Raw genomic sequence first — 26,141 nt, 5'->3', positions numbered from 1 at the left:
GATGCAATGTAATGTAATCATATTGAGTCCGAGTAGTCTTAAACCCTGTAAGCGACCAATAAATACTGGCACTATTAAACAACATTTAAATTGACTGCCTTCAAAAATTATGTAGTATAGTATAAGATTAATACAAAAAATAGTATACAAGAGGAAGTAAAGCACAGACTCTGGAACCAGACTGCCTGGAATCAAATTTCTCATCTGCCACTTACTAACCAAGTGACCTTTGTTGGAGATTTAAACATTCTGTGCCTGTTTTTTTCTGATCTGTACAATCAGGTCAGTAAGAGTACTTGGTGATGTTAAGGGGATGATTAAATGACAAACATGCCAGTCATCCAAGGAAGCAAGATGTAATTGTTGTGCCTGTTATCATTACAAAGTTAATGTTAATCAGTGGTCTCATCAAAGAAAAAAAGAAAGTTACACAGAATCAGACGGGGAAAATAAGTAGGAGCAGCAAGCTGTAGAAAGGGAATTGGGTTGCGGACGTGCCGGCAAGAGGCAGGAGCACACAGGGACATCGCAAGGGAGACAGGGAGAAGCGGGCTGCGTGGGTGCCCAGGGCCAGCACGCAGACACTACTGACACAGTGGCTGGAGAGAGGGGGCTGCTGGAGAGAGACTGAGACAGGCCTGCCATCTCCCTGTGCCACATGCTCGGAGCACTTCGTTCCCTCGAGCCATCCACCTACTCGCTGTGGGGAAGTGTCTTTGGATCTGATTTTGGGCTCAGTTAATAGAAAATAGTTGGGAACATCAGCCAGTAGGCAAGATTAAGTTGTGCACCTTTTGACAGCAGCAAATCTCTCTGGGCATTAAAGGCAAGTTCTGTCTCATACGGCAGTTTTCCTGACAAACGCTGTACTCTACTCGTGGATCCTAATGGGGGAAAGTAGTTTCCTCATTTTCTTTTGTCTTCCTTCGTTTTTCAATGGCATTTCCCTCACAATACTGAGAATATATTATACAATCTCCTCTCTGGTGTCCATTCCCCACTCCCCAGATCCTGGATCCATTTAAAACAAAGTCATTACAGTTTGGATCTTGTGATAATACATTGACTACAGGTCTGATTATTATATAAGAAATAAAGTTTTACCCTTCTCTCTAGCTGTGAAACTAGTTCTTTTTTAGTTACCCCTGAGACCATCTACGCATGGCCCACCATGAAAAATTTACATTAAGATGAGTTTAACTACATCACCCACATTAAGAGTCTAAAGTTACATCTGTTGGGATAAAATGACTACAGCTGAACCCTGAGATGAATTAAAACAAAAACAGACGAACTAGGTCCTAAGAAAGCTTCTGCCTACAGCAAAGCATTGAATAGCTAGGTTGGTATCTTGTGGCAAACTTTCATTTGTTTCTACCATATTTTCATTGCTCAGTGTCAGAGTGTCAGACTGTCCTTTCTTTAAAAGAGGGTGAACTCATCCTATCAGAAAAAAAAAATGTGGGACATTTATCTTGAGAAATCAATTTCAATAGTCAACCTTAACTTCCTAACCAGAATATGTGAATCTAAAGGTCAGCTGCTGCTCTACTTTGGCCAAAGAAGTAGGTATTTTAGGGGATTCAGATTTGTCTCTAAATCTTTTTTTTTTTTTTTTTTTTTTTTTTTTTAATTTATTTTTGGCTGTGTTGGGTCCTCGGTTCGTGCGAGGGCTTTCTCCAGCTGCGGCAAGCGGGGGCCACTCTTCACCGCGGTGCGGGGACCGCTCTTCATCGCGGTGCGCGGGCCTTTCTCTATCGCGGCCCCTCCCGTCGCGGGGCATCAGGCTCCAGACGCGCAGGCTCAGCAATTGTGGCTCACGGGCCCAGCCGCCCCGCGGCATGCGGGATCCTCCCAGACCAGGGCTCGAACCCGCGTCCCCTGCATTAGCAGGCAGACCCCCAACCACTGCGCCACCAGGGAAGCCCCTGTCTCTAAATCTTTGATTGCAATATTCTTATGTGCTATTGTCTTAAGAAGGTGTTCATGTTCATTTTGGCAAATGTATTCTTCACTTCCCCCAGTGATTTATGTCATCTGAACCTTTTTAATCAATAATGTTTGATAGAAAACACATAGCACAATGGAAATAAACCAAAATATTTTGAAAATAAAACAGTTAAATAATATTTATTTCAAATCCCCTATAAATTCTTGATAGCTATGAGGTAGAAAACCTTAAAAATTTTAAGTTTCCTCTGAACTCTGGAAACCTAACTTTCTCATGTATGATAAAATCAGTATCACAGGCTGGATTTTCTTTGTAACCAGAGTACCTCTCCTCGAGTTTTATTAAGAATTCATAAGCAACTATTGCTTCTGCTATCAGGGAACCCAAACTGATGATGGTTCACTCACTCACTTGCATTGTGAAAAAAGTTGTTTTTTTTTTTTTGCCAATTGAAGAAGCAATACCAGTAAAAGAAACTGTATAAAAGGATATTATTAAATAAAGAGTATTAATAAATGAAAGTAAATATATTAAATGGAAAGGAAGTCTCCTTTCCACATCAAACTCTCAGCCTTCTCATCAGAAACTAAGTTAACGTAGGGGGGTTGTTTGTTTGTTTTTATGTACTGAAACATAAATTTGCCATGCATGTGTGTGGTAGATCGTTACAGGAAAGGCTCCTAATCAATCATGTCTCCTGGCATCATTTTCCCTGTATATCCACTCTAACATTGACTCTCCATGTGATTTGCTTTGGTCAATGTGACAATGACAAATGTAACACAAGCAGAAGCTTGATAAGTGCTTATGCCATTGGGTCTTGCCTCCTTGGAAACCTGAGACCACAAGGCTGAGAAGCAACCAAGGATGAAAAAACATGTGGAAAGGCAGATCCTACCCTGAGCTGTCCCACCAGCTGAATGCTACCACATGAATGAATCCAGAGACAACAGCAGAAGAACCACCCAGCTGACTCACAGAATTGTGAGAAATATTGTTGTTGTAAGCCAGTAAGTTTGGGGATGGTTTGCTATCAGCAATAGATAACTCATACAGTATGCAAGCACAAATAGGCAGATATATTGTTGACATTCCTTGATTTCAGTTTATGAAGAATAAAATATAATTGATAATTATGAGATACATAAAGAGGATGTCACAGAAAATATAAAACGTGATTATAACTTTATCATACATAAAGAAGGAACAGACTAGTCTGTCATTTGGGATCTGTATTAGCAGTCTTTTGATTATAAACTCTACTAATTTGGTATTTTATTTTATCTTATTTATGTTTTGGCCGCACGGCATGTGGGATCTTAGTTCCGCGACCAGGGACCGAACCCGCACCCCCGGCAGTGGAAGCTGGGAATCTTAACCACTGGACCACCAGGGAAGTCCCATGTCTACCCTATTTTAAAAGGCTGTGGCATATACATCTTAGCTTCAGTTCTTTCAACAGTTATTTTTACCATAGACAACCAAGAGGTTTATGCAAGTAAGACGTGAAAAAACTTTTAGAATTCTAAAATCATTGAATAATAATCTGAAAAATCAAATAGTTAAAGATAAGAAAGGGCATCTGGTTACCCAAGCACCAAGGAAGAAAGCTGACCTTCTATCCAAGTCTTAAAGGTCTTGAAAGATGGAAAATTCACAAGTTTATATTTCATGATCCCTGCAATCTACACAATATGATAGATACCCTTCTTAAAGCTGAACTCAGACTAAAAAACTCAGCTACTTCGCTTTTCTATAGGAAGAAACCTGGAATACTATTCAGTGAGATACATGAGGATTTTTCTGTTTATTTCCAGAAGTATTTTCAGAGAGGATTTAAAGCCCAACACTCCTCAACCTAAATGAATAGGGAAAAAAAAATAAGAAAAAAAAAAGAATATGTTAACTGAATATTTAATAAGTGACTTCTTTGATCCAGCTATTATGCTAGGGGTTGGACCAGGCCCAAGGCATCTAGAGAAGAGCAAGGTAGAGACAAACTCTTGAGGAACTCACAGTGAGAGAAACTGACTCAAAACGATTACGGTAATAACGACAAACATTTTTTTGTATACTAATGATGCACAGCATTTGCTAAGTTTCTTATATATATTATCCCACTTAATCCTCACAGTAATCCTATTGTATCGACAATGTAATCCTCATTTTACAGAAGAGATAAGTGAGATACAGGTAACTTGCCAGATATCACACAGGTAATAAATAGAGAAGCCAAGGTTTAACTCTAACCACATGGCTTCAGAAAACCACATTCTTAACTCCAACTGTGGTGCTCTAGTGGAGGAACTGCCAGAATTAGAATAAATAACAGCCTAGGTTCCCAGAGGAAGTGGTGTCTGTTCTGGGTCTTAAAGGATGAATAGGGGTTTGCTTGACCCCATAACTGCAAAAGGAATTGCTGGGACTTCCCTGGCGGCCCAGTGGTTAAGACTTCCCCTTCCAAGGCAGGGGGTGCAGGTTCCACCCCTGGTCGGGGAGCTAAGACCCCCACATGCCTCGCAGCCAAAAAACCAAAACATAAAACAGAAGCACTATTGTAACAAATTCAATAAAGACTTTAAAAAACGGTCCACATCAAAAAAAAAAATCTTTAAAAAAGGAATTGATAAATAATTCAGCCAGTGCTTCACACATGTTTAGCTTTATTAATTCTTACAACATCCTTGTGCAGCAGGTATTAGCCTCACTTCATGACGAGAAAACTCATACTCAAGGAAATTCAGTAACCTTCTCAGGATGGTGAGTAAGAGTTCCAGGTAGAAGGCACAAGATGTGACGAGCGAGGCCAGGAAAGGGCATGGCACATTGATGTGAAAAATGGGGATGTGTGCTAAGCTGAGAAGGCTGTGGGGTTTATCCTGCAGGTAACAGGGAGCCAGCAGTGCTCTCTGAATGAGGAGTAGTACGAGGAGGTTGGTTCTCTGGGCAGAAAACTCTGGTGGTAGTGAGTAGAGGAAACTCCAGAAGACAAAAACTTAAGCCAGAGAGACCAGTTAGTTAGTCTGAGGCAGCTATAGCAGTCCAGACAAGCAATGTCAGGGGCCTCCAACTATGAATTCTGAAGGTTCTAAGAAGATCCTACCATGTCAAACAATTTTTTTTTTTTTCAAAAATTTTCCCTCACAGGTGCAATGTCTACAATCTGGCTTCTTAAACAATGGCCATCCTAAAATTTGATGCAATATTTTAGAATAAAAGGTTTTATGTAAATAATTTTAGAAAATAAACTAAGTCCTTTGGTTCTATACAGTATCCAAATTATGTTGTTGCTTAAAATACTCATTCTATGACAATAGAATATAGACTTTCTTTTCTCACTGGACATCGTGTTAAGACATAACTTATTTCCTTGCACAACTCACTGCTTCTCTTTTAGGAAAGAAGGGGAATCAGGGAGGTTATGGTTGTATAAGATATGATACAATAGATAGACAGGATTATAAGGAAGTTAATGCATTTAGATCATACCAGAGCAGGGTATATAAGTTAGAACTTACAACAAGCTAACATGCATGCCAGAGGAAATTCCTTGCCAGCCAAGTGGGCTGATGGAAGTGAAGGGTGGAATTGTGAAGAAAAATAGGATATTTTAGAAAATCTGAGAGTTTAGGAGTAAATGGAAGAACTTGGGTAGGCTGACAAACACAGGAAACTGTCATGTGTTATCAGATGTTGGAGATACAGTTCAGGGTTGCCAAGAAAGATTCATGTTCAGAAGAGAATGTTTTCAGAGAAACTGGGTTGAAACTAGCATTCTGTTGACTATGAGAAAGACTTTGCTATGAGCTGAACTGTATGCCCCCAAAATTTATATGTTGAAGCCCTAACTCCCAGTACTGGTATCCTTATTAAGAAGAGGAGATTAGACACAGATAACACAGGCAGCAGGATGACCACGTGATGACACAGTGAGAAGACGGCCATCTCCAAGACAAGGAGAGAGGCCTCAAAAGAAACCAAACTGCTGATACCTTGATCTTGAACTTCTAGCTTCCAGAACTGTGAGAAAATAAATTTCTGCTGTTTAAGCCACACAGGCTGTGGTATTTTATTGCAGCAGCCCTAACAAACTACCACAGACATGAAACTGGGGGCAGACATGAGACTCAGGAAAAAAAAAAAAGTACTGCCTGTTTAGGAACCAACTTAGTGAGAAACTTCAATATGTAGTAAGAGCTGGTAGGAAGTACAGTGACCCTAAGGGCAAGGGATAACAGAGGATAACGTAGTGCCTGGAAAAGAGGATGAATGAAACGCTGCATAGAACACACTGATAGAGGCACTGAGCCTGCACCAGACTGAGTAACTGAAGCCTCCCCTGACCTGAGTGACACAACAGAACACGAAGCTTTACCACCTCTTCATGTGGTTTGTATGCCAGTATTCCCGCACATAATAATAATGATACTAGTCATGATGACGATGATGGTGACGGTGATAAAACCATTTGAACTACATATTACAGAGATTTGGATAGATTACAGGCATAGAAAAGGAACAGGCTAGACATTACAGATGAAAGAAATCGCTCCCTCCCACAGGTGGCAGCAATAAAAAGTCCTCAAGACAGAGGAATTGATAATAAGAATGGAGTGCCCATCTAATCACAACTATCAACTACAGCAAGGAATATAATTTTCCCCTCAGCAGTCTGTCTGCCTTTAGGCAGAGCTTCAGAAAGCTTGACAAACAGTTGGAGATATGTGAATAACACTTAAAAATCTTCACTATCTTTTTTGAGTTGCTATTCTCATTTACATGTTACTTCCACCATTTCAAAAGAAAAGGATTTTTCATGGTTGAGGGGGGAGGGGGAGAAAAAAGCTGAATAGCAAAATAAGTAAGTTCTCCAGAGTACTAATTAGACTCGGTCATTTCCCAGCTAAATGCTAAATGGATCCATGAGCTTGTGAAACAAGAATATGAGTAACTAAGTAAATATAATATGATTATACTTTATTCGCCCCAGAGAAGAGGCACTGGCATCTGACATAGCTGTGGCTGAAGTGTCTGAAATACCCCCAAGATCCAAAGGCCCAGCCTTCCTAACCTAACCTATTTTAAACACCTAAGACGTTTAAATTTATTAAAAATAAATTTAAATTTAATTAATTAAATTTAACTTTAAATTTAAGAAAAAGTTAAATTACTTCCAATGAGCAGCAACAGGAGCACAGAGAAACACATTTATTTTCTTGTCTAAATCAGATCCCCAACTACTGAGCCTGCTCGTCTGGAGCCTGTGCTCCGCAACGAGAGAGGCCGCAACGGTGAGAGGCCCGCGCACCGCGATGAAGAGCGGCCCCCGCTCGCCGCAGCTACAGAAAGCCCTCGCACAGAAACGAAGACCCAACCAGCCAAAAATAAATATAAATAAATAAAAAAAATTTAAATCAGATCCCCAAACACAAACTGTGAAGCACACTTTAAATATAATCTTAACATGAATTCAAGTAGTAAAAAAAAAAAAAAAAAAAATCAAAGAGATGTGGCTCTCATTGTAAATAGCCGTGGGAAAATTATTTATTACCTCTGCTTCCAAAGAATGAAGACGAGTTCTAACTTTATTCTCCAACACAGATAAACATAAATCATAACAACTGGATAAGAGGTAATTGGCAAAACACTGCAGAAAGTTATATGAAATATGGAAACTCCCACTTAAGAGCATAACCATTTGTCTTACTGTGTCTTTAGAAGACTGCTGAGAGTGAACTAGCTGCAGGGAAAAAGAATAAAGTTTGAGAGGAGAGGAACCACTAGTTGAAACAGCAGTTCTGAAGTGTCCTTTTTTGTTGTTAATGTATGTGGAGAGCTCTGTACCAACGACACTGTACCAAGTTTGGGATGCAAGTAAGGGCATATGCTTTATTCTTATGATTTATTATTTCTTTTTCTGAAAAAAAGAGATGCCCATATAAAAATCAATTTTTATATCCATTTGTCTTATTTTTCTTTGGAGTAGGACAATTTAATGATTTATATAGATCGGTTCATGATACAATATCCAGGTTCACCCATCAAGTTAATTTTAAAATGTTTCTATGGCTTTCTCCTTAATAAACTGAAAGAAAATGACTGGCAGAAGCAGGTACGATGGTAGAAGAAAACAGCAGAAGTAATAAAGGATACAAATGCATTCCAGATGACTGGGAACAGCCAGAAAAGCAGAGTTTTCTGAATGTGGAGGGTGCCTGAGGCCTGGGCACCCAGAGCTCTGCCCTGTTTTCTCCACCTGTTATAAACTGCTTCAGAGCATGTCTAACATTTACGTGTTTTCTGCTCATTCCCACAATGCATGATTTGTGACAGGCAAGATCAAATTGTATTAATCCCTGTTTGGGGGAAAACAATGCCCCAAATCTCAGACACACTGAGGGTTATCAATGTTAACAGAAGCCTCAGAGGAAAAATGAAGCAACTGTTTTGATATAAAAACTACTTCATTATCAGTTTGTTAATTATCACATCCCTGTAGCCTATGACAAAATTAACATTTGCCTGGGAGAAGATTATGACACTCTAAACCAAATATTCCAAACTGTGGTTGTCAATGTGCAGAGGTCTTCATAGGAAAGGAACATGAAATGTGGTCCCATTAAAAATGAACCCTTTCCACGGTGCACATAAGGGCACATATTTTAGATTCACAGAGTCAACAAAAGCCTCTGTGTGGTCTCATTGCTAATTCAAAAAAAGCCTCTATTTGGGAGATTACATTCTTGTTTATACATAGCAACAATAGCCAGAAAGAAATAGCAAACAGCATGAAGAAATTAGAGGTAAATTGCTCTGAATAAAATGTTCTTTATAGTTTGGCTCTAGTGTGAAAGTTATTTTCAAACAGTTAAATTCAAATCCATGGTTACCAATATGGAGGTCTGAGAGAGAAAAATATTAAATCTCTAGATAAACGAATTTACCTCTATCCCATTAAAAGCATGACTTGTGAGAGGCAAGATCAAATTGTATTAATCCACTTTGGGAGAGTGGATAATTGTCTGTCACAATACATAGATAACTGAGCTGGAGCAGAGCTTAGAGTTTTCTGAGGCCGGTAGTTACCATGGTAACATATAGTCAATGATGGCCTCCTCTCTAGCATGGGTTAGGAAGACAATTTTGGTGTGAAAGAAGAAGATGCTAGGGCAGGACTTTGTTTTTAGCCGCTAGGGCCCTCCTCTTCCTCTTATTTCCCTTACTCTTACTGCCTCTGCCATCTTTGTTTATTCCTCCTACAATGCATTTCAAATCTCTATGATTAGAGTAAAATGGTAGTGATGGTGGTAATGTCATTAGGACAGAGAGAAGCAAATCACAGGAACTCGCCATAGATGGCAAAATAGCAAATGGCCTGATTTTGTTGCCACTAAGTAACCTGAGCTACCAACTGGAAATTTTGAGCACAGGTCAGTGTTATCTTCTAATGTCACTAAGCTGTCCTTAAAATATAAATGGTTTTGGAGAAAAGATGTATTTCTCTTGGGTAATCACCAACAAGTCATTTAGTGTCCCCCTCCACCGTTCTCTGTGTTCTTAGAGTTCAGTCCTTCGTACCTCTCCCTCACCCCCTTGTCCTGCAGTCTCTCAATCCCTATCTGTCTTCGCTTTCTCTTCTACTAGTTCTATTCCACTATCTATCATGTCAACCACTCTCCTGCTACTAGCCTCATCTCCCTGACCCTGTAGCGTGCTGGGGTTAGCAACTACCAGTCCAAAAGAAGTGACTTCATATTCGCAAATTGTGTGCCACTTGTTAAGTCACTGGTACCTTGAAATTGGCCATATTTTACCTGGAAATTGGCAAAAGCTACAGATCAGAGATTCCCCCTTTACTCCTCCCTCTCGTATCCCCAAGGTCTGGTTTATTAGTGCACCACCGCCCTGGTCCCACTGCCCTTCCTTTGTCTCATGCTGGCAAACCTCAACTATAGGTGAAAGTAACTGCTTTCTTCATGTATACATTTGGATTGCTGGGTATTTCTAGAGAAACTCCCAAAACATTGCACATTTTTGCCACTATGAATTCATGATCTCCAACAATTCAGCCCAACAATTCTTTTGTGTTTTCCCAGTTAGTTCTTCCATTCTTTGCAATACCTAAAAGTTTGTCCATGTTCTTTGAATCTCTAGCTCCACTACGTTCCCTTAGTTCTAGATCCTGCTTAATAGAAATAAGAGAAACCTTCAAATGGAATATTCTCAATTTCTTTCCTCTTCACCTTACCTTACCTTACTTAACCTGCACATTTGTCTTTATCCCCATCTATTCCTTGCTCATTCCCTCCTGCTGTAATGGAAGAAAAGTACATTCTTTAGAATCTAATCCTTTATCTCCTCTGAGGTCTGTCTCTGTTGATATATTCCAATTTCTTTATTGAATCTTCAACTTTTCTCTTGTGGGTCTTTCCTTCTTATTTGAAGAGGGATGGTCTGGTCGGCCCCTGGATATCAACCCTCATCATTCCTTGAGCCATCTCCTAGTTTCTTAAACATACCATACTCCCTCCCACCCCACAGTGTTTACACATGCTTCCTTCAGTCTGAAATGCCTTATAATCTCAGTGCAAGAAAGCTTTTCCTAAACCATTGAGCCAGTCAGGTTCCTTTGCTCTTTGTTCTTCATATATCTTTATTATATCTCTTCTGAGCATTTGTCTCACTTTGTAATTATACATTTATTAAGGCAATTATATAATTAACATCTTCTGCATGATATAAACTCCATGAGTTCTGGGAGTGTATGTGCTTTTGCTTTTGCTTGTGTTTCCTGGGCCTGGCACAGTGCCTGGCATATAGTAGGTACTCAATGAAGAAACTGACTCACTGAGCGTTTTTTAAGCATTTAAAGCCATCTTTCCCATCCTCCAAAAATTCATCTCAACCTCGTGTCTACTTATCCCTCTCTCTCGTACTTACTCTCTGGCTTGCTGGCTGTTTCTTCCATCCTCCATCGTCTCCCCACACTAACCTCCTTAGAAGAGTTGTCTCATCTTCCTTTGTCCATTTACTCACCTCCTATTTATTCCTCGCATCATTGGCTTTTATACGTCATCACTCCACTGAAACCGCTGTCACTAAGCCCACAAAGGAACCTCTTTCACTAACTGTTGCACGATGTCCACTTCCACTCTCAGTACCTTATGAGACCTCTAAACATCATTGACATTGTTCAACTTCTTCCTTCTTGAAAATATACCTTTTCCCTTAGCTTTCACACTTCACACTATTCTGGGTTTCGTCCTGCCTTTTCAGTCTCACTAGCTGCTGTTCCTCAGCCCATCTTTTATATGTTAATGAACCTACCCTCAACCCTTCTCTCTGCTCCTCTGAAAATTTACCCACTCCCATGGTTCAAATACTGATGACATCCAAATGCCTACTTTTAGCTCAGATCTGATTTCCATTCCATATCCACCTGCTGATTGGATATTTTCACGTACTTGGATATGAGACTGTAGATATACACCACAAACTTAACATGTCCAACACTTAACTCATTATCTTCTATCCTTGCAATTTGTTCTCCTTTGTGTGTTCCCCTTCATAGAGTGACTACTACCAAGTTGCCTAAGTGAGAATCCTGAGCGTCATTACGGCTCTCTTTCTCTGCCCTAATGCTCTCATTTAATCACTAAGATCTGTTGATTCTATCTCTTGAATATTTCTGGAATCTGTCCACATCTCTTTAGCCCATAACAATAGTCTGGTCACTTCTCAACTGGATTACTGCAACCACCCCTGAACTGGTCTGTTACCAATATCTAATCTTATCCATTTTACTCTATTCTCCACACACCAGCCAGAATAGCCTTTCTAAAACATAAATCTGATCATTTCTGTCTCCTCTTTAAAAACCCACAATACTTCCCCCTGTCCGAGGATAAAATCCAAGTTGATTACCGTTGGATTAATTACAGGCTTACATGGCTCTGTACCAGGTGTTTGGCTCCTGCTTACCTCTCTAAGTCTTCTATCTACTCCCCTCATTCCCTCCGTCCTTGAACCCTATTCTCCAGTCATGAACTGCGCTTAAGTCTTGGACAGCTCCATCGTTTCTTACCTCTGGGCCTCTGCATATTCTCTGCATGGAACTTCCTTCCCCCTCCCTCCATATACTCCTTAATTCCTGCTAATCCTTCAGGTCTCATCTTAAATCTTACTTCCTCTGAGAAGTCTTCTTGCATAGTTCCTGGCACATAGTAGATACTCAATAAATGACCTTTCTTTCCTAATTCCCTTGTTTTAGTTTAATGTCAGATTTTGCAGTTTTAATATTGTTCAAGTTATTTTACTAATAAAATACAAACAAAATAGCCTATTTCACTTTTTAAAACATTCTATTATGAAGATTTACCAATAGAATATTTTGAGTGATATGATGAACTTTTCTACTAATGAGGTTCATCATAACTGTGGCACTTGTAACACTGTTCCAAATAAAAATCAACTTAAAAAAAAAAAAAAAAAAAGACTTGCTTCCCAGCTTTTGGAGAATAATTCTCAGAAAAGTTTGACATGGCCATAGAACTAATGTGTATATATATAGATAGATGATAGATAGATAGATAGATAGATATAGATATAGATAGATATATATAGATATATATATATAGTACTCTAAATTATGTTATGGATGTTTTACTCTTCTAATTCATCTCTTTATTTTTATCAGAGCAGTGCCCACTAAATGATGTTTAAAAGAGCCAAATTTTTAATATCTCATCATCTACATACATGGCACCTATCTGAAACATAAGGAGGCATAAAATATTGCATTAAATCACATACAATGTCTAATACCTGGCAGTTTTTGACCAACAAGAATGGTAATTTCATCAATTCAACCTAATACAATATAAGTGAGTGATACTGAATAAAATTATGTAAAAAAAAAGATCAAGAAAAATTATAAAGGTTATATGTATATGCACTTGAATATACATAGGTATCACATTTATAAACTCTTATACTCTAAAGAAATATCAATTTTCTTAACAAGCTTAAGATGATCCCACAGCACAAAAGTTAATCTTTTTGAGTCACTGAGTTCCCTTTAAGAATCTAATAAAAGCTACATATTTTCTCACCAGGAAAAACAAAATGCTTAAACACTTATATAAAGAAATTCACATTTCTAGTGACTCAGAGTCCATGAAGCCAAGATCCAAGTTTAAGAAGCTCTGCAATAGCAAAATTTTAAATTATAAGCTAACAACTGAATAACGATATTCAACAAAAGTTGCCTTCCTGTGAAAGTGCAGGATATTCATATATTAAGTAACCACATTATTTTTCAAAGTAAAGTCTGATGGGTGAATGTATTTTCTCATTTTAGCCTGGCTGGATCATAGGAACAGAAGGGATATCAGAATGATTTAAAGTCATGTTAGTAAATCAGAAAAAAATAAACACCAAAAAATATTCCTGATATTTAATGTCACACGGGTTTCAGAAGAATAAAGTTATTTACCCAATCCAATGCGCTTTATTAATAAATCCTGTTAACCACACACAGAGGTAACAATTTATTTTTTACCTGTTAACCGTTGCCTTTATTTTAAAACCAGTTTACTGAAATAACTGGGTCACCTAGTTCCTTAAAGTTAGAGGAAAGTGATTCATTTTCAAGGATAATTAAATGAGAACATGTCCATTCCAAGACTATACGACCGTACACAAATCCTATAAACATAATTAAAATCCAAAAAAAAATGTATTACCTTTGACAGAAATTCTATTGTTAAACAGGCTGTGGATAAGAAATCATGATTTCCAACTTTTTTGCCTGTTCCATGCCTGTCGTCACCTTTGTCTGTGAATGCTTTAACATGCAGCCGTGGTCTGTAAGTCCACGATTTCCTAACATTTCCAGTTCCCAGCACATGCTGCTGTAATGATGGCACGATGACTCACATCCTTACCACACTCCCACTTTCATTATTCAGTGTAACACCTCATCCTCCACAGCCTCTCACGGGTTGCAGCATATCAGAATGGGGAAGGGGGAGGAGGGGCCGAGAGCGGAACAGGCCTGAGTGCTTTTTCAAAACTGCAAGCTGCTGTGAAATCCATGTAGTGGGTTGTGACTAGCAGAGGGAAGGGTAGAAGTTTAAAATGGAATAGAATAAAATATAGTAGAAGAAAAACATCAGAGTGCATCATACATTGTAAGCGTAAGTATCTCTTCAGGTGTGTGTGTGTGTGTGTGTGTGCGCGCGCGTATGCGCGTGCGCGTATGTTTAAGGTCTTGATATAAAAGCTATTTCAAAATGTAGGTCTTGGGGCTTCCCTGGTGGCGCAGTGGTTAAGAATCTGCCTGTCAATGCAGAGGTCACGGGTTCGAGCCCTGGTCTGGGAAGATCCCACATGCCGCGGAGCAACTAAGCCCGTGAGCCACAACTACTGAGCCTGCGCGGGTAGAGCCTGTGCTCCATAACAAGAGAAGCCACGACAATGAGAAGCCCGCGCACTGCGATGAAGAGTAGCCCCCACTCGCTGCAACTAGAGAAAGCCTACGCACAGAAACGAGACCCAACACAGCCAAAAATAAATAAATAAATAAATAAATTTATAAAAAAAAAAAAAATGTAGATCTTGGTTTAAAAACAATCTTAAATTTTCATGTTGGAGATCTACGTTCTAGTCCCAGCACGATCCCTGAATACTGTACAATTTATGTCTTCCTTCTTTCAGTTAAACCTCACATCAGCCTCATGATCATGCTATAAATTAAAATGGTGTCCCTTGGGTACTGTTTTAAGTATCTAAGAGAAAGTTACTCTCCTTAGATAATACAAAAAAAACGAAACAAAACACAAAACAAAATAACAACTCTATTATTACCTAAAAAAAAATTCCTATCTATCTGTTCATGCCCAAATAAATCACTCTGGTTGCACATAGCACTTTCATCCCAGGAACAATCCATTCAGATCATATTTTGAACTTGTCTTCTAACATTTTATGTTTCAGTGTCTGTCAGATCTCACGTTTCTGGCTTGACAATCGTTAGTTACCTCCATCCTCTGAGGCGCTTCATAAATTATACTGGGAAAAAATCTTTCCCTGTACATTTCATATTTTTAAATCACTTTCCTGGGTTTTTTGTTCTCAGTTATTTTCCCACAGTTCTAGATTTCCCTTGAAAATATTTACCTATACCTCTTAACTCTCTACTCTTTTATTCTTAGAAATGCGTGCTGTCTTTTAATGGATCCCTACAGCACTGCCCCAAGTTATAGTGCTTCTTTCTGACAGCTCTGGAACAATCAGCTGGCTGAAGCCTACCTTTCAAACCTACTACCCACAAAATTCAATCAAAGGCACCATGACCACTGTGTTTTCAACGTCTACAGACAAATGTGGCTTATGCTTAGTCATCTGGCTTAGCCAAATAAAACAATCAGTCTTAAAGCCTTTAAAAGTTTGCATTTCAGGATGAAGACTTCAGCAGTCTATCTTTCTTAATACCTTTGGAAAATGATCTCTTTGAATACAGAGTTCATTTGGAAGACAATGTAATCTTTTTCTCCTCAAGTTATTTACGTTCAGCATTGAGTTGTACTTTTGAAACATTTAGAATTTAGTTTAAAATAACTTAAAATTCAAAAAAAATCTTACACCAGAAATGTGTTACAGTGGGTATTGTGCTTAAGTGAAGTCTGTGTCAAAATACATTTTAAGAAATGAGCTTAATAAATCAATGGCTACTCTATCTTCTAATTGCTCAATCCCAAATCTGTGGAATCATTTTGACTCCTCTTTTCCTTTCACACCCATGTTTAATACATCATGAAATCCCACTGGTTCTCTTTCAAAATATACCCAGGCTCCAACCACCTCCATCTCCAATCCATCTCTTTCCCTACTATTATCACCCTGGTCAATCTATCATCATTTCTCAACAGGATTACTGCAAACCCCCTATCTGATCTCCCTACTTCTACTCTTACCTTCCTATCGGCTGTCCTCAACACAGTAGGCACCGTAATCCTCTAAAACCTCAGACAGATCTTATCACTCTTCTACTCAAAACCTTGTAAGGGCTCTTCACTTCACTCCAAGCAAAGCCTAAACCCTTATAGTGGCCTACATTTTTAGGCTCCTTGTGAGCTCTCTAACTTCCTCTCCTATTGCCCTCATTTTCATTCACTTCATTCCAGCTACACTGGTCTTCTTGCTGTTCCTCGAACTCACATGGCATGAGCCAAGCCCCAGGGCCTTTGAACTAGCTGTTGCCTCTGCTGAATTGCTCTTCCCCTAGACATCTCCATGACTAATTCATCTCCTTCACCTTCAGTGAGGTCTACTCTGACTACCTAACAACAACTATAACTTTCCTTCTCCCCATCAATCCAATCTTGCTTATTTTGCCCTACTTTTTCTTTTTTCATAGCTATTTATCACCTTCTAACATATTAAATATATTCTTTAGTATGTTAATTGTTTACTGTCTCTTTCCTTCGGCAAGAATGTAAAGTCCGTAAGACCTGGGACCTTTGTTTTTCAGAAAGCAAATTTACATTTTTGTCATGGTTAGGTAAGAAGATTCCCTAGTATATTCCAAAGGTACAAGAATTTACATCAGTAAATTGGTTCCAATTTTTTTTTTTTAAATGTGCTATCTCACCTTGATACCCCAATTCTCTAGATAGAGATTTCTATTTTAACTTATTTATAAAATTTGTTTATTTTTATCAGACATCTGATAAGGAGCAATGTATCCACAAACATTTGTCAGGTGTGGGATGGAAATGGGTAGATCAAGACAGAGCTTTCCAAGTCCCTTAGAGAAAGGAAAGCACGGCCTAAGCAGGCTTTTCTTGCTTGGTCCTAAATAATCTTAAAACAGATGGCAAAAGCTAAATACTAAGTCTGCTGCTATGGAAACCACTATCACAGCAAGCCATTCTAGAGCCCCACCTATGAGATAAATGTTTGTCTTCCTCTTGTTACGACCTGAACCTGCTAACGTTCACTCTAAGTCCTACTAGAAGGTACAGCCACTATAGATACATATCAGCTTGACAAAAAAGTCTGAGAGAAACTAGGTCATACACCACATCACCTTAAACATAGTCAAAATCCAGCAACATACTGAGAAAGAGTTTTATATAATTTGCCATGTTATTCTGCATTCAAGTTCCACCTTTATTATCTATAAATTCATATATCTTACCTTAATATTGCAAGCCTGCTCCATTAACCTTCTTGCATTTTCTTCTGCCCTGTATCTCTTTGGAAGCTGGACTCTGAAGAACTTCAAAGCACCTTCGAAATCAGCCTGCAGAAGATCTTCCTTTGAGGTCTAAAAAATAATCACCAAGAATCATCAATTACATTTTAACCTACGTTCAGAACGAATACATTGAAAAAGGAATTTCTATTCTCCTGAATGTACTTTTATAGCCAAGATCTAGGTGAGCTCCAAAAATTTTTAGGAAGAGATTTCTAACCTCTTTACTATAAGCTGAAATAAGTCACCATAAATCCTAGACGTGACAAAAGGATTAACAGGCTAACATATTTAATTTATATTACCTGAAGATTTTTGAATAGTGGATCCTGGCAAAGCTAACCATGTTATGGCTCTAAAAAAAGAAAAATGCCAGAAAAGGAAAAAATTTGAACTCTGGGACTAATCTGTGATTTTAGCTTGGTAGGCATTTTAAGGATATTTTACAAAGCTGGCTGAAGACATAGACAATGCAATCAAAGCACAGCAGAATTATATAACAAACACCTAATGAGGATGACTTTTCAACTAGTGACAGTAGCAGTTCAAGTGAAGAAAATAAGAAATTGTACCCATATCTTAAAGACTGCTATAAAAAAGTAAATGAAGCAAACCACTTAACTACTGAACTTCTTATGAAAACTACTGCTTGCCAGATTTACTTAAGAAATAACCACCACTTATAAATATATGTATGCACAGAAAAAAGACTGAAAGGAAATAAAGGAAAATGTTTCTCTGGATAGTGGGATTATAATTTTTTTTTTCTTCTTTATAGTTTGCTGTTTTTTCTGCAGTAAAGATTTTGTAATAAGAAAGGCAATAAATATTTTAATAAACAACTATAAGTAATCGCTGGCAAACACTGAGACACAAATTAAGAGATTGAGAAAGACTGGGTACACAGAAGTAGGCCAAGCCAAAAAGAAATAAGGTGTTTTAAGAGTCAGCACTTAATTGTCAAAAACTGCAGGAATAAAACAAAAACAAACAAACAGACAAAAACAAAACATGGTGGCTAGAAATCACAGAACTACATGCTAGTTCAAAATATTACTTTATTTACATTCAAATTAAAAACTGATTAACCTTAAAGACTGCATTGAAAGAGCATAAGGAAGTCAGAGGAATTCTGCTCCTAATGAGCTGTTGTCATCACCAACAGCCTGGTCTAAGCCATTGTCACCTCTCAGCTGAGCCACTGCAGTAACTCCCCAGCTGGTCTCCCTCTTTCTGCGCTTGCTCCCCACAATCTACTCTCCTTACAGCAGCTAGATGGTACTTTTTCAGATCATGTTGCTCTTCTGTGTAAAGCTCTCCAGTGGTTCCTACTGTGCTCAGAATAAAACCCAAAATCTTTACCATTGCCCACAAGACCCTTCAGGATCTGGGGCCCTTGCCTTCCCCTCCAACCTCATGTTGAATCACATCTCCCTCCTTGCTCTCAAACTCCAAGCACACTGGCCTTCTTTCTGTTTTCTTGTACACACCAAGTTCATTCCCAACTGAAGGCTACTGCCTGTTCTCTCTGCCTGGAATATTCTTCCCCCAGATCTTCATAATGATAACTTTTTGTGATCTAGATTTTAACACAAATATAAGATCTGAGTTAGGCCTTTTCTGAGCACTTAAATTCTTCCTCCCAGTCCATCAAGTCATTTTCCATCCAGTCATTTTCCAGTTTTACATCTGTTTTCATCCTAAGGAAAGGGGATTTGTCTGTCTTGTTCTTTGCTCTATCCACAGTGATAAGACTACTGCCTAGAGTACAGGAGGTACTCAACTAAAATTTACTGAATAAGTGAATGAATTCTACTTTCGCCTCTCTTTCACTATACATATATAATTTTTTCTTCCCTTCTCTCCTCCCCATTAAACAGAAACATGTAAAATAGAATAATATATTAATTCACACAGCAGGCATTTTCACAGGGAAGTAGGTTGGCCCAAGTTTAGATTCACAAACTAGTAATCAGAAGACAGAGCCAGGCTAATAGTGCCAGGGAAAAAAAACAAGCTTCAGTACATCTCAGATTTATTTCCTCCCTCACAGATACTGAGAGATGGTGGCAATAAGTAGTGGAGAGAATATTTAGCATGATAAAGTGCTATCATCTCACCTTAACTTAGTCGGAAAAGGCAGTTACTGGAAACAACTTCAGCCCCAAAGAGGGCCTCTTCAACTAAAATATCAACTGCTGAATTATTGAGAAAGCATCCACCTACCAGTTATGCCAGACATACTACATCCTTTTTCACCTGTAATACTGGTTCTGATGATTATCTCTTTGGCAATTGTTGGGAAAGTTCAACACAGGCTGCTTATAGAGTTTGTAGCGAAACAGGATGAGTAGCTTTCTTCATTACTCAAAAACCTTCTAAGGGCACCTCTTCTATTGTCAGTGCAACTAACCTCTCGTTACCTGCAAACAGATGCCCAAAAATGGTGGGGAGCAGTCTATTGCCTGCAGGCAGCAGCATGGTTACCTAATTTTCTAATACTGCCCAAGGCCTAATTTCAAGTCCAGCCTCTGAGTTCATACAAAAGCAGAAAGGTTAGGATTAAAGATGAGAAGTCAAATATCCTGTGACATTTGCCCTCTGGTCAGGCAGGGATGGCCAGGCACACAGAGATGCTGTTTAGAGGAGGCTGTAGTCTCAGGGGAGGTACAGCAAGGAGCTCCCTACCCAAGTGGGGAGAAGCCCAACTCAGCCCAGTTGGCTGAAGCCCAACTCAGGTTAAGTCTCTGGAAACCAGAATTCAGAGTGCCCTGTGACTGCCATTTCCAAGACACCGCGGGTGTTAGTGAAGCTCCAGATTGCGTGACTGGCCTAACTCAAGCCCCTGAAGTGAGGAGCTCTGATAATCATGAGGCAAGTGTAGAAAATGCATCTTATTTAATCCTCTAATTTTAGCCTCTAGGAAGTACTTGTCAATTAAAGGTGCTCAAGCAAGGTTGCAAAGGATGGAATATTTCAATTCCAACTCTGGCTAACTCATGGTACTACATAATTCTCCACTGTTCTCCTACTTTAAAAGTGGGACTGGGCTTCCCTGGTGGCGCAGTGGTTGAGAATCTGCCTGCCAATGCAGGGGACACAGGTTCGAGCCCTGGTCCGGGAAGATCCCACATGCCGCGGAGCAAACAGGCCCGTGAGCCACAGCTACTGAGCCTGCGCGTCTGGAGCGTGCGCTCCGCAACGGGAGAGGCCGCGATAGTGAGAGGCCTGCGCACCGCGATGAAGAGTGGCCTCCGCTTGCCGCAACTAGAGAAAGCCCTCGCACAGAAATGAAGACCCAACACAGCCAAAAATAAATTAATTAATTAAAAAAAAAAAAGTGGGACTATTTTCAACCTCGAGTATTTGAGAATGAAATAAGTTAAGGCATATGAGTATATTTTGTGAACCCCAAAACAAATATAAGGGACAACATTTTGGAAAGTTGTCTCTGTTGCTCAAATATGCTCAGATACTGAAATTTTAGTATAACATTTTGTTACATTGCTTATAGTCCTTTTTTCCTAACCTTATAGATACATCTCATATATATTTAACAAAATTTGAGTCACTTTGTACCTATTATTTTGTTAAAATATATACACCTCATAAATGTCAAGCGTTGATGTAATAATATTAGTCCAAAATATAGGTAGTGGTGCTTTCTATGAAACTAAAACATGGCTTCAATCACACATACTAATTATTAATGAGCTGACTATGGAGATATTAACTTAATTAATGGTTATAATTGAGTTTATAATTGCATGAATGCTAACCCTCTACTCCAACAAAGAAGAGAAGTTTAACACATGATCTTGTGATAAGACCCAAGCTTTAAAAATACACCCCTAAAAGGCAGACTAACATTTCAAAAACCAAACCAAGTACCCGAAAGAGGTTGGGCTGGCTTCTGGATAACATTATCCATCTGTACTCACTACACAGAACCCCATCAGGCTAGAATAATTGATTTAAATTGGAAAGGCTGTTCTTCAACTGGGAAATTCTTAGAGTTTTTCCATATTACCTTCAGAACAATAGGGAAGGAATAGTAAAATAATGAAAACGCAATTACTTTCCTAACATTATTTGTTAAGTAATGTCAGCCAGAAGATAATATAGACAAGAATTAGGGAATTTGAATAAGCAAAGGCATGTTTTCTTCTCTTGTACAATAAGGAAAGAACTCTACCAGCTTTTAAATAAGAACTAATAAATGATAACTTTTGAAAATCAGTGGCTCTACTAATACTCATCTTCTGCTCTCCAAACTTTCTGTCAAATCCTTTTAAGTGATGATAGGAAACATGTTTACCAATTACACCTTCAAAGGTAACATTACTTCTTCCTCATTTCTATGAATAGAGCTATATAAAAAGATTACCTGGATAATTAAAAAACATTTAAACAAGTCCTACTTCTACTTCCTTTCAAGTAGGTAGAAATAAATATCCAGAGGGAAAGGTAAGTAGGATGTTAATGTAAGAATCCTTCCCACTCACCCCAGTAAAATGAATTAAGCACATCGCCAGGCACACAATGGACACCAACATATATCTGTTCCATGACTTTATAAAGGATCTACTTCAAGCATACTCACTATTAATAAGTCAAAAATTTATAAGATGCAAATTAGAAAGGAGATGTAAGACTTATTTTGATATAAAAATTGATTTTTATATTTGGGGGGCATCAGAAGTATGCATGGCAACATTTATACTGGAGTCTTTAACTTCTTTTAAGAGTTATCATCTCTCTTCAGTGAGTAATCCTTGCAGCAGTCAACAACAGAGGTAAATAAAAATGGGAGAGAAACTTTCTCCTCTGCTCTTTTATTCCCTCCTTAAAATTAATGTTTTAAGGAAGTCCACAAACTAAAAAAAACAAACAAAACTAGGATGCAGTTTGACAGCATAAGAAATATGATCAAAATTAAACTTTAAATGGTTACTGGAGGGACAGCTGGAGCATTTGGCTATAGATATATGTCAATCCTCTTCAGCCTGAGAGTCCTTTGGATTCACTGTGCACAGTGCCCAGAGTATCAGATTGAAAGTATAGCCAACACCTGATATCAACATATAATGATCTGATAATAACTTCCCATGTCATATAAAAGCAAAAAGAAAAAATCTAGGAGGATAGGGAAGATTTTGAACCTGAGTAAAAGTTTTTCCTCTTTCTACAAATTTCACACACTTACAGAGGAGTATGAACTCTGGCTACGTGCCCCTGCTAATACCATTTGGAGTGTGTTTTTCCCACTGAAAAATTCAGTGCAAGAGTATCACATTTTACAGTGATTTTTTTTTTTTAAAAAAAGAAGGCAGGGTGGGTGGAAATGAACAGTTCTAACATTTGAGTGTTAGCTCCAGATGCTTCTATTCGAAACCTCTCATTTTCTTGGATGACAAATCTTTCTTTAAGGGCCTCTGATAAGCAGCAAAATCTAGGTTTGATTATTTTAGGGGATTATTTGAAAAAAAAAATCTAGGCATGTTTCTCTTTCTCACCTTCGCTATATTCACCACAAATGGCTTTTCTTCCTTTAGTTATAGTGTCTAACAGGATTTCCATTCCGTTGAGAAATGTTTCTGGAGGTCTGAGAATCATTTGGAAGCACAGGCTTTAGAAGAGGACATTACTTAGCTGGTATCTAGGATACGTATATCCCTTGCTTTAGTATTTTAATTTCACCAAAGAAACGTGTGTTTGGTGAGTCTGCACACAGAATTTATGCCTTGTGGTAATATCTAAAATGGAGTACTTGTACTTGATTTATTAAAGGGAAATTATTCTTTACTAGGTGTACCTTTGAAGGACAATAAGCAAAAATTCCAAATGTGCTTGGTGTTCTCATAGCTTGATGGTCTCTCTCTGAATCAGGGAACAATAAATAAGGCTCAAAGTCCAAATCTGCAACACTGTCTTGGTAAATCTTCATTTATTTGATCAGTTTCATTAAGAAAATTAACTTGTCTTATATGAAGAAAACTACTGGGATCTTAAAAGTAAAATAAGGGATTTGTATGTGTTTAACCCACACACACATTCATATTTAAAACATGATTAAAAACCTAAACTTCAGTGCTTGCCCTCTTGACTGGTAATGCAAAGACTGCAACATTGCATGTGGCAGGATTCCTCTTAGGATTACCCTGTGCAGATTAGCCACTGATCCCACATCATTAGCCAGTCCAATAACACAAGGCTGAACAACTGTACTTCCCTCTGGTACACATGCTAAACTTTGAGCAATAACTCATTGGATAGCTGATCCCAATTCATAGCCATATTGCTAATTAAAGGGCATGTGATTTCTCAGAATGTAGAGTACCCTAGTTCTATCGACAATCTTTTAAGTACAACACTGTATAACAAAGTCAGAGATTTCCAAATGGCCCTATACACAACGCAGCACACACTTTCCACATATAATGCAAATGGCACTATTACCTGTAATGTTAGAGCCCAAAACAACCTGAGGGCTGTATCACCACCTCAGGTACCTAACTGAGCAACCAAGCCGACTTTGTACAGTTGCAACATATAGATATCTATGACCTCCCACAGATCTGAAGCTTGTGAAGCTTATGGGTTTTGTTGTTGACAATCGTTTTACGCTAGAGTCATCCGGATTTTGATGCAGATTTTAGTATGAGAGATATTCTTAGTTATCTATTTTATGTTTTCCTTCAAAACACTGAAAATGTAAATGCCAAAGATAGGCAGCGCCGGATCACTGTAAAGTTATCAGTGGAAGCCCATGAGACACAAAGTTAAGCAGTCTTTAAGAATATGGAAGTGTATTAGACCAAAAACTAATTCCTCAAAGAGAGGCAGAGAATTGGTTGAAATATATTTTAGCACTTCTTAGTGTCAAAGCTCCTGAAAAAAAAATGCTTTTTATTTCACTGTTAAAAAACAAAAACAAAAACAAAAAACTCCTTTCTAATAGAATCATGAATCTTCAGTTTTCTCCTTTATTAAGAAAAAAAATGTGATGATTCAGGGGAACAAAATTCAAGTGAGCACTGATGACCTCACCTAGGCATTAAAACATATACATTGAGCTCTTCTTTCTTAAATGACAAAGGAACCATATTTCTCAAAATATACCACCCCCTTCTCTATAATTGTATGCTGGTCACTGCATCTAACTTCACCTTGCAATGATAAACAGACTTTCTTCTGGGTGAGAAATCCCTTATGTGCACGGCTACCTAACATGTCTGTTACGATGATACAGGAGAGATTATATTTACATGCAAATAGATACATGAAGACTTACTTAATAATTGTAAACATAAGCATAAACAGAGATGAACTATACTAGAGGGAGATATGTGAGAGAAAAGAGTTAAATTCAGTCAAGTCAATATTGTACTTTTGAAAAAGCCTCAAATATGAGAGAACCAAATGAGGGAACAGTCTAGAATGGTATTAAACTCCATTGTATAAAATAAACAAAGCAAAATTATTCTTGCCCAATTACCAAATAATGGTATAGGACTACCATAGACCAATTACATTATAGAACAGTTGCTAGGTATAGTTCTCAAACCACTAAAAAGAAACACTGCACCAGTGATTGTGGGTATTTAATTTTAACCCTTGGTAGGAAGTGCAGAAGGGTGATTTTTCTCTTGTTCAGGAAATCAAAAAACAAGCAAGGCAGACTTCCCAGACTCAGCACAGAGCTGTTTCATAGATACACAGTCCGAACATTCCAGGAGAGAAATCTGTAATTTCCTAACCAATGATTTTTAAGGGGCAAAATTCCCTATTAACACAACCAAATTGGCCATCAAATGGAGAGGTTAGAAAGCAAAGCAGGCATAGTCTAGATAAGTCGCAATAATGTCTGGTGTAAAATTTAACCCCTTGGAGACAGAAATAGCAGAATGCCTCCATCAAGCACTTGGGTATTCTGCTTTATTGCTGAGCCTGGCCAGCCATAAGACCTTTTTTTTTTTTTTTTTTTTTGCTGCCACAGAGATAATGCCACTAACCTGGGCTCAGAGAGGAGAGCCATATCTCCTCTAGCCAATTAAGGAGTGGCACGGACCAGGCTCGGACAGAGCCCCATGCCTGTGGCCACTCAGCACTTCCTTCTCGGTAGAGTGGGGAGAAGGGGAAGCAGACAGGAGACCGCAAGCCTCTGCCAGGGATACAGGGAATTCTCACAGAGGATGGCAGATTCTTTACAAATGAAGTTCAATGAAAAACAGTCTCACCGCCAGAAGCCGAGGCACAAACAGACGATGCCCCATCCCCAGAAGTTCCAGCACTCGACACGCATACTCATTCACCAGCTTGTTCCTCTCGTCGTGCATGTCCTGGGACTTTTTGACAGGAGCTGTGAGCTTAGCAGCTGGGGCTGGGCAGGGCACCCCTTCTTCCATGAGCAGCAAGTAGGTATCCAGAATGAGAAAGCTGGATCTCTTATCCACAATTTTGAGAACTGCGGCGGGAGGGGAGCCAGGCTTAGGTCTCCCCAGGAGCACGCACAAGCCAGTCTGTGGTGGGAACTGCCAGCTAACGTCTCCACAAGAAAAACATTTTGGCTAAATTATCTACTGTGCCAGAGCCCCAAAGTAGACTGGAAATGAAATCAAATGCTGATCTAAATTAAAAAAACAGCAAAAGCAAGCGAATGCAAGAAAATGGCCAAGAGTGATGCAGGAGAGTTCACATACATGTGTAAAAATGGACAAGCTGCTTAGAAGGGTCTAGCATGTGAGTGTGTGTGTGTGTGTGTGTCTGCGCTGTGTGTATGTGAGAGAGTGAGTGTGTGTGTCTGTGCGTGAGCAAAGAGCAGGAGCAGGAGCCAGGAAGCCAGGGCAGTTGTGAAGCTGCAAGGAGAAAAGGATGAGCTCATTGCAATCCTTGATTCGTGACAAGCAGCTCTGCTGTTGCTGCCTCTCG

At 38.8% G+C, this 26,141-nt stretch overlaps 1 protein-coding gene across 4 annotated transcripts in view; it reads right to left on the bottom strand.

The window, feature by feature from the left end:
- Positions 1–26,141, bottom strand: part of RABGAP1L (RAB GTPase activating protein 1 like) — a 706,627-nt gene that overhangs the window by 118,417 nt on the left and 562,069 nt on the right. For 3 of the 4 annotated variants that reach the window (XM_057545595.1, XM_057545598.1, XM_057545602.1), the window contains one exon: positions 17,154–17,282. In XM_057545595.1, coding sequence (XP_057401578.1) covers positions 17,154–17,282 — 129 coding nt within the window. Of the gene's footprint in view, positions 1–17,153; positions 17,283–25,450; positions 26,137–26,141 lie in introns of those variants that run through there. The other variant, XM_007165354.3, reaches the window with a different exon arrangement.

This window comes from Balaenoptera acutorostrata, chromosome 1 (assembly GCF_949987535.1).
Source record: "Balaenoptera acutorostrata chromosome 1, mBalAcu1.1, whole genome shotgun sequence".
Lineage (NCBI taxonomy): Eukaryota > Metazoa > Chordata > Mammalia > Artiodactyla > Balaenopteridae > Balaenoptera > Balaenoptera acutorostrata.
This window is presented reverse-complemented; position numbering and strand designations above follow the sequence as displayed.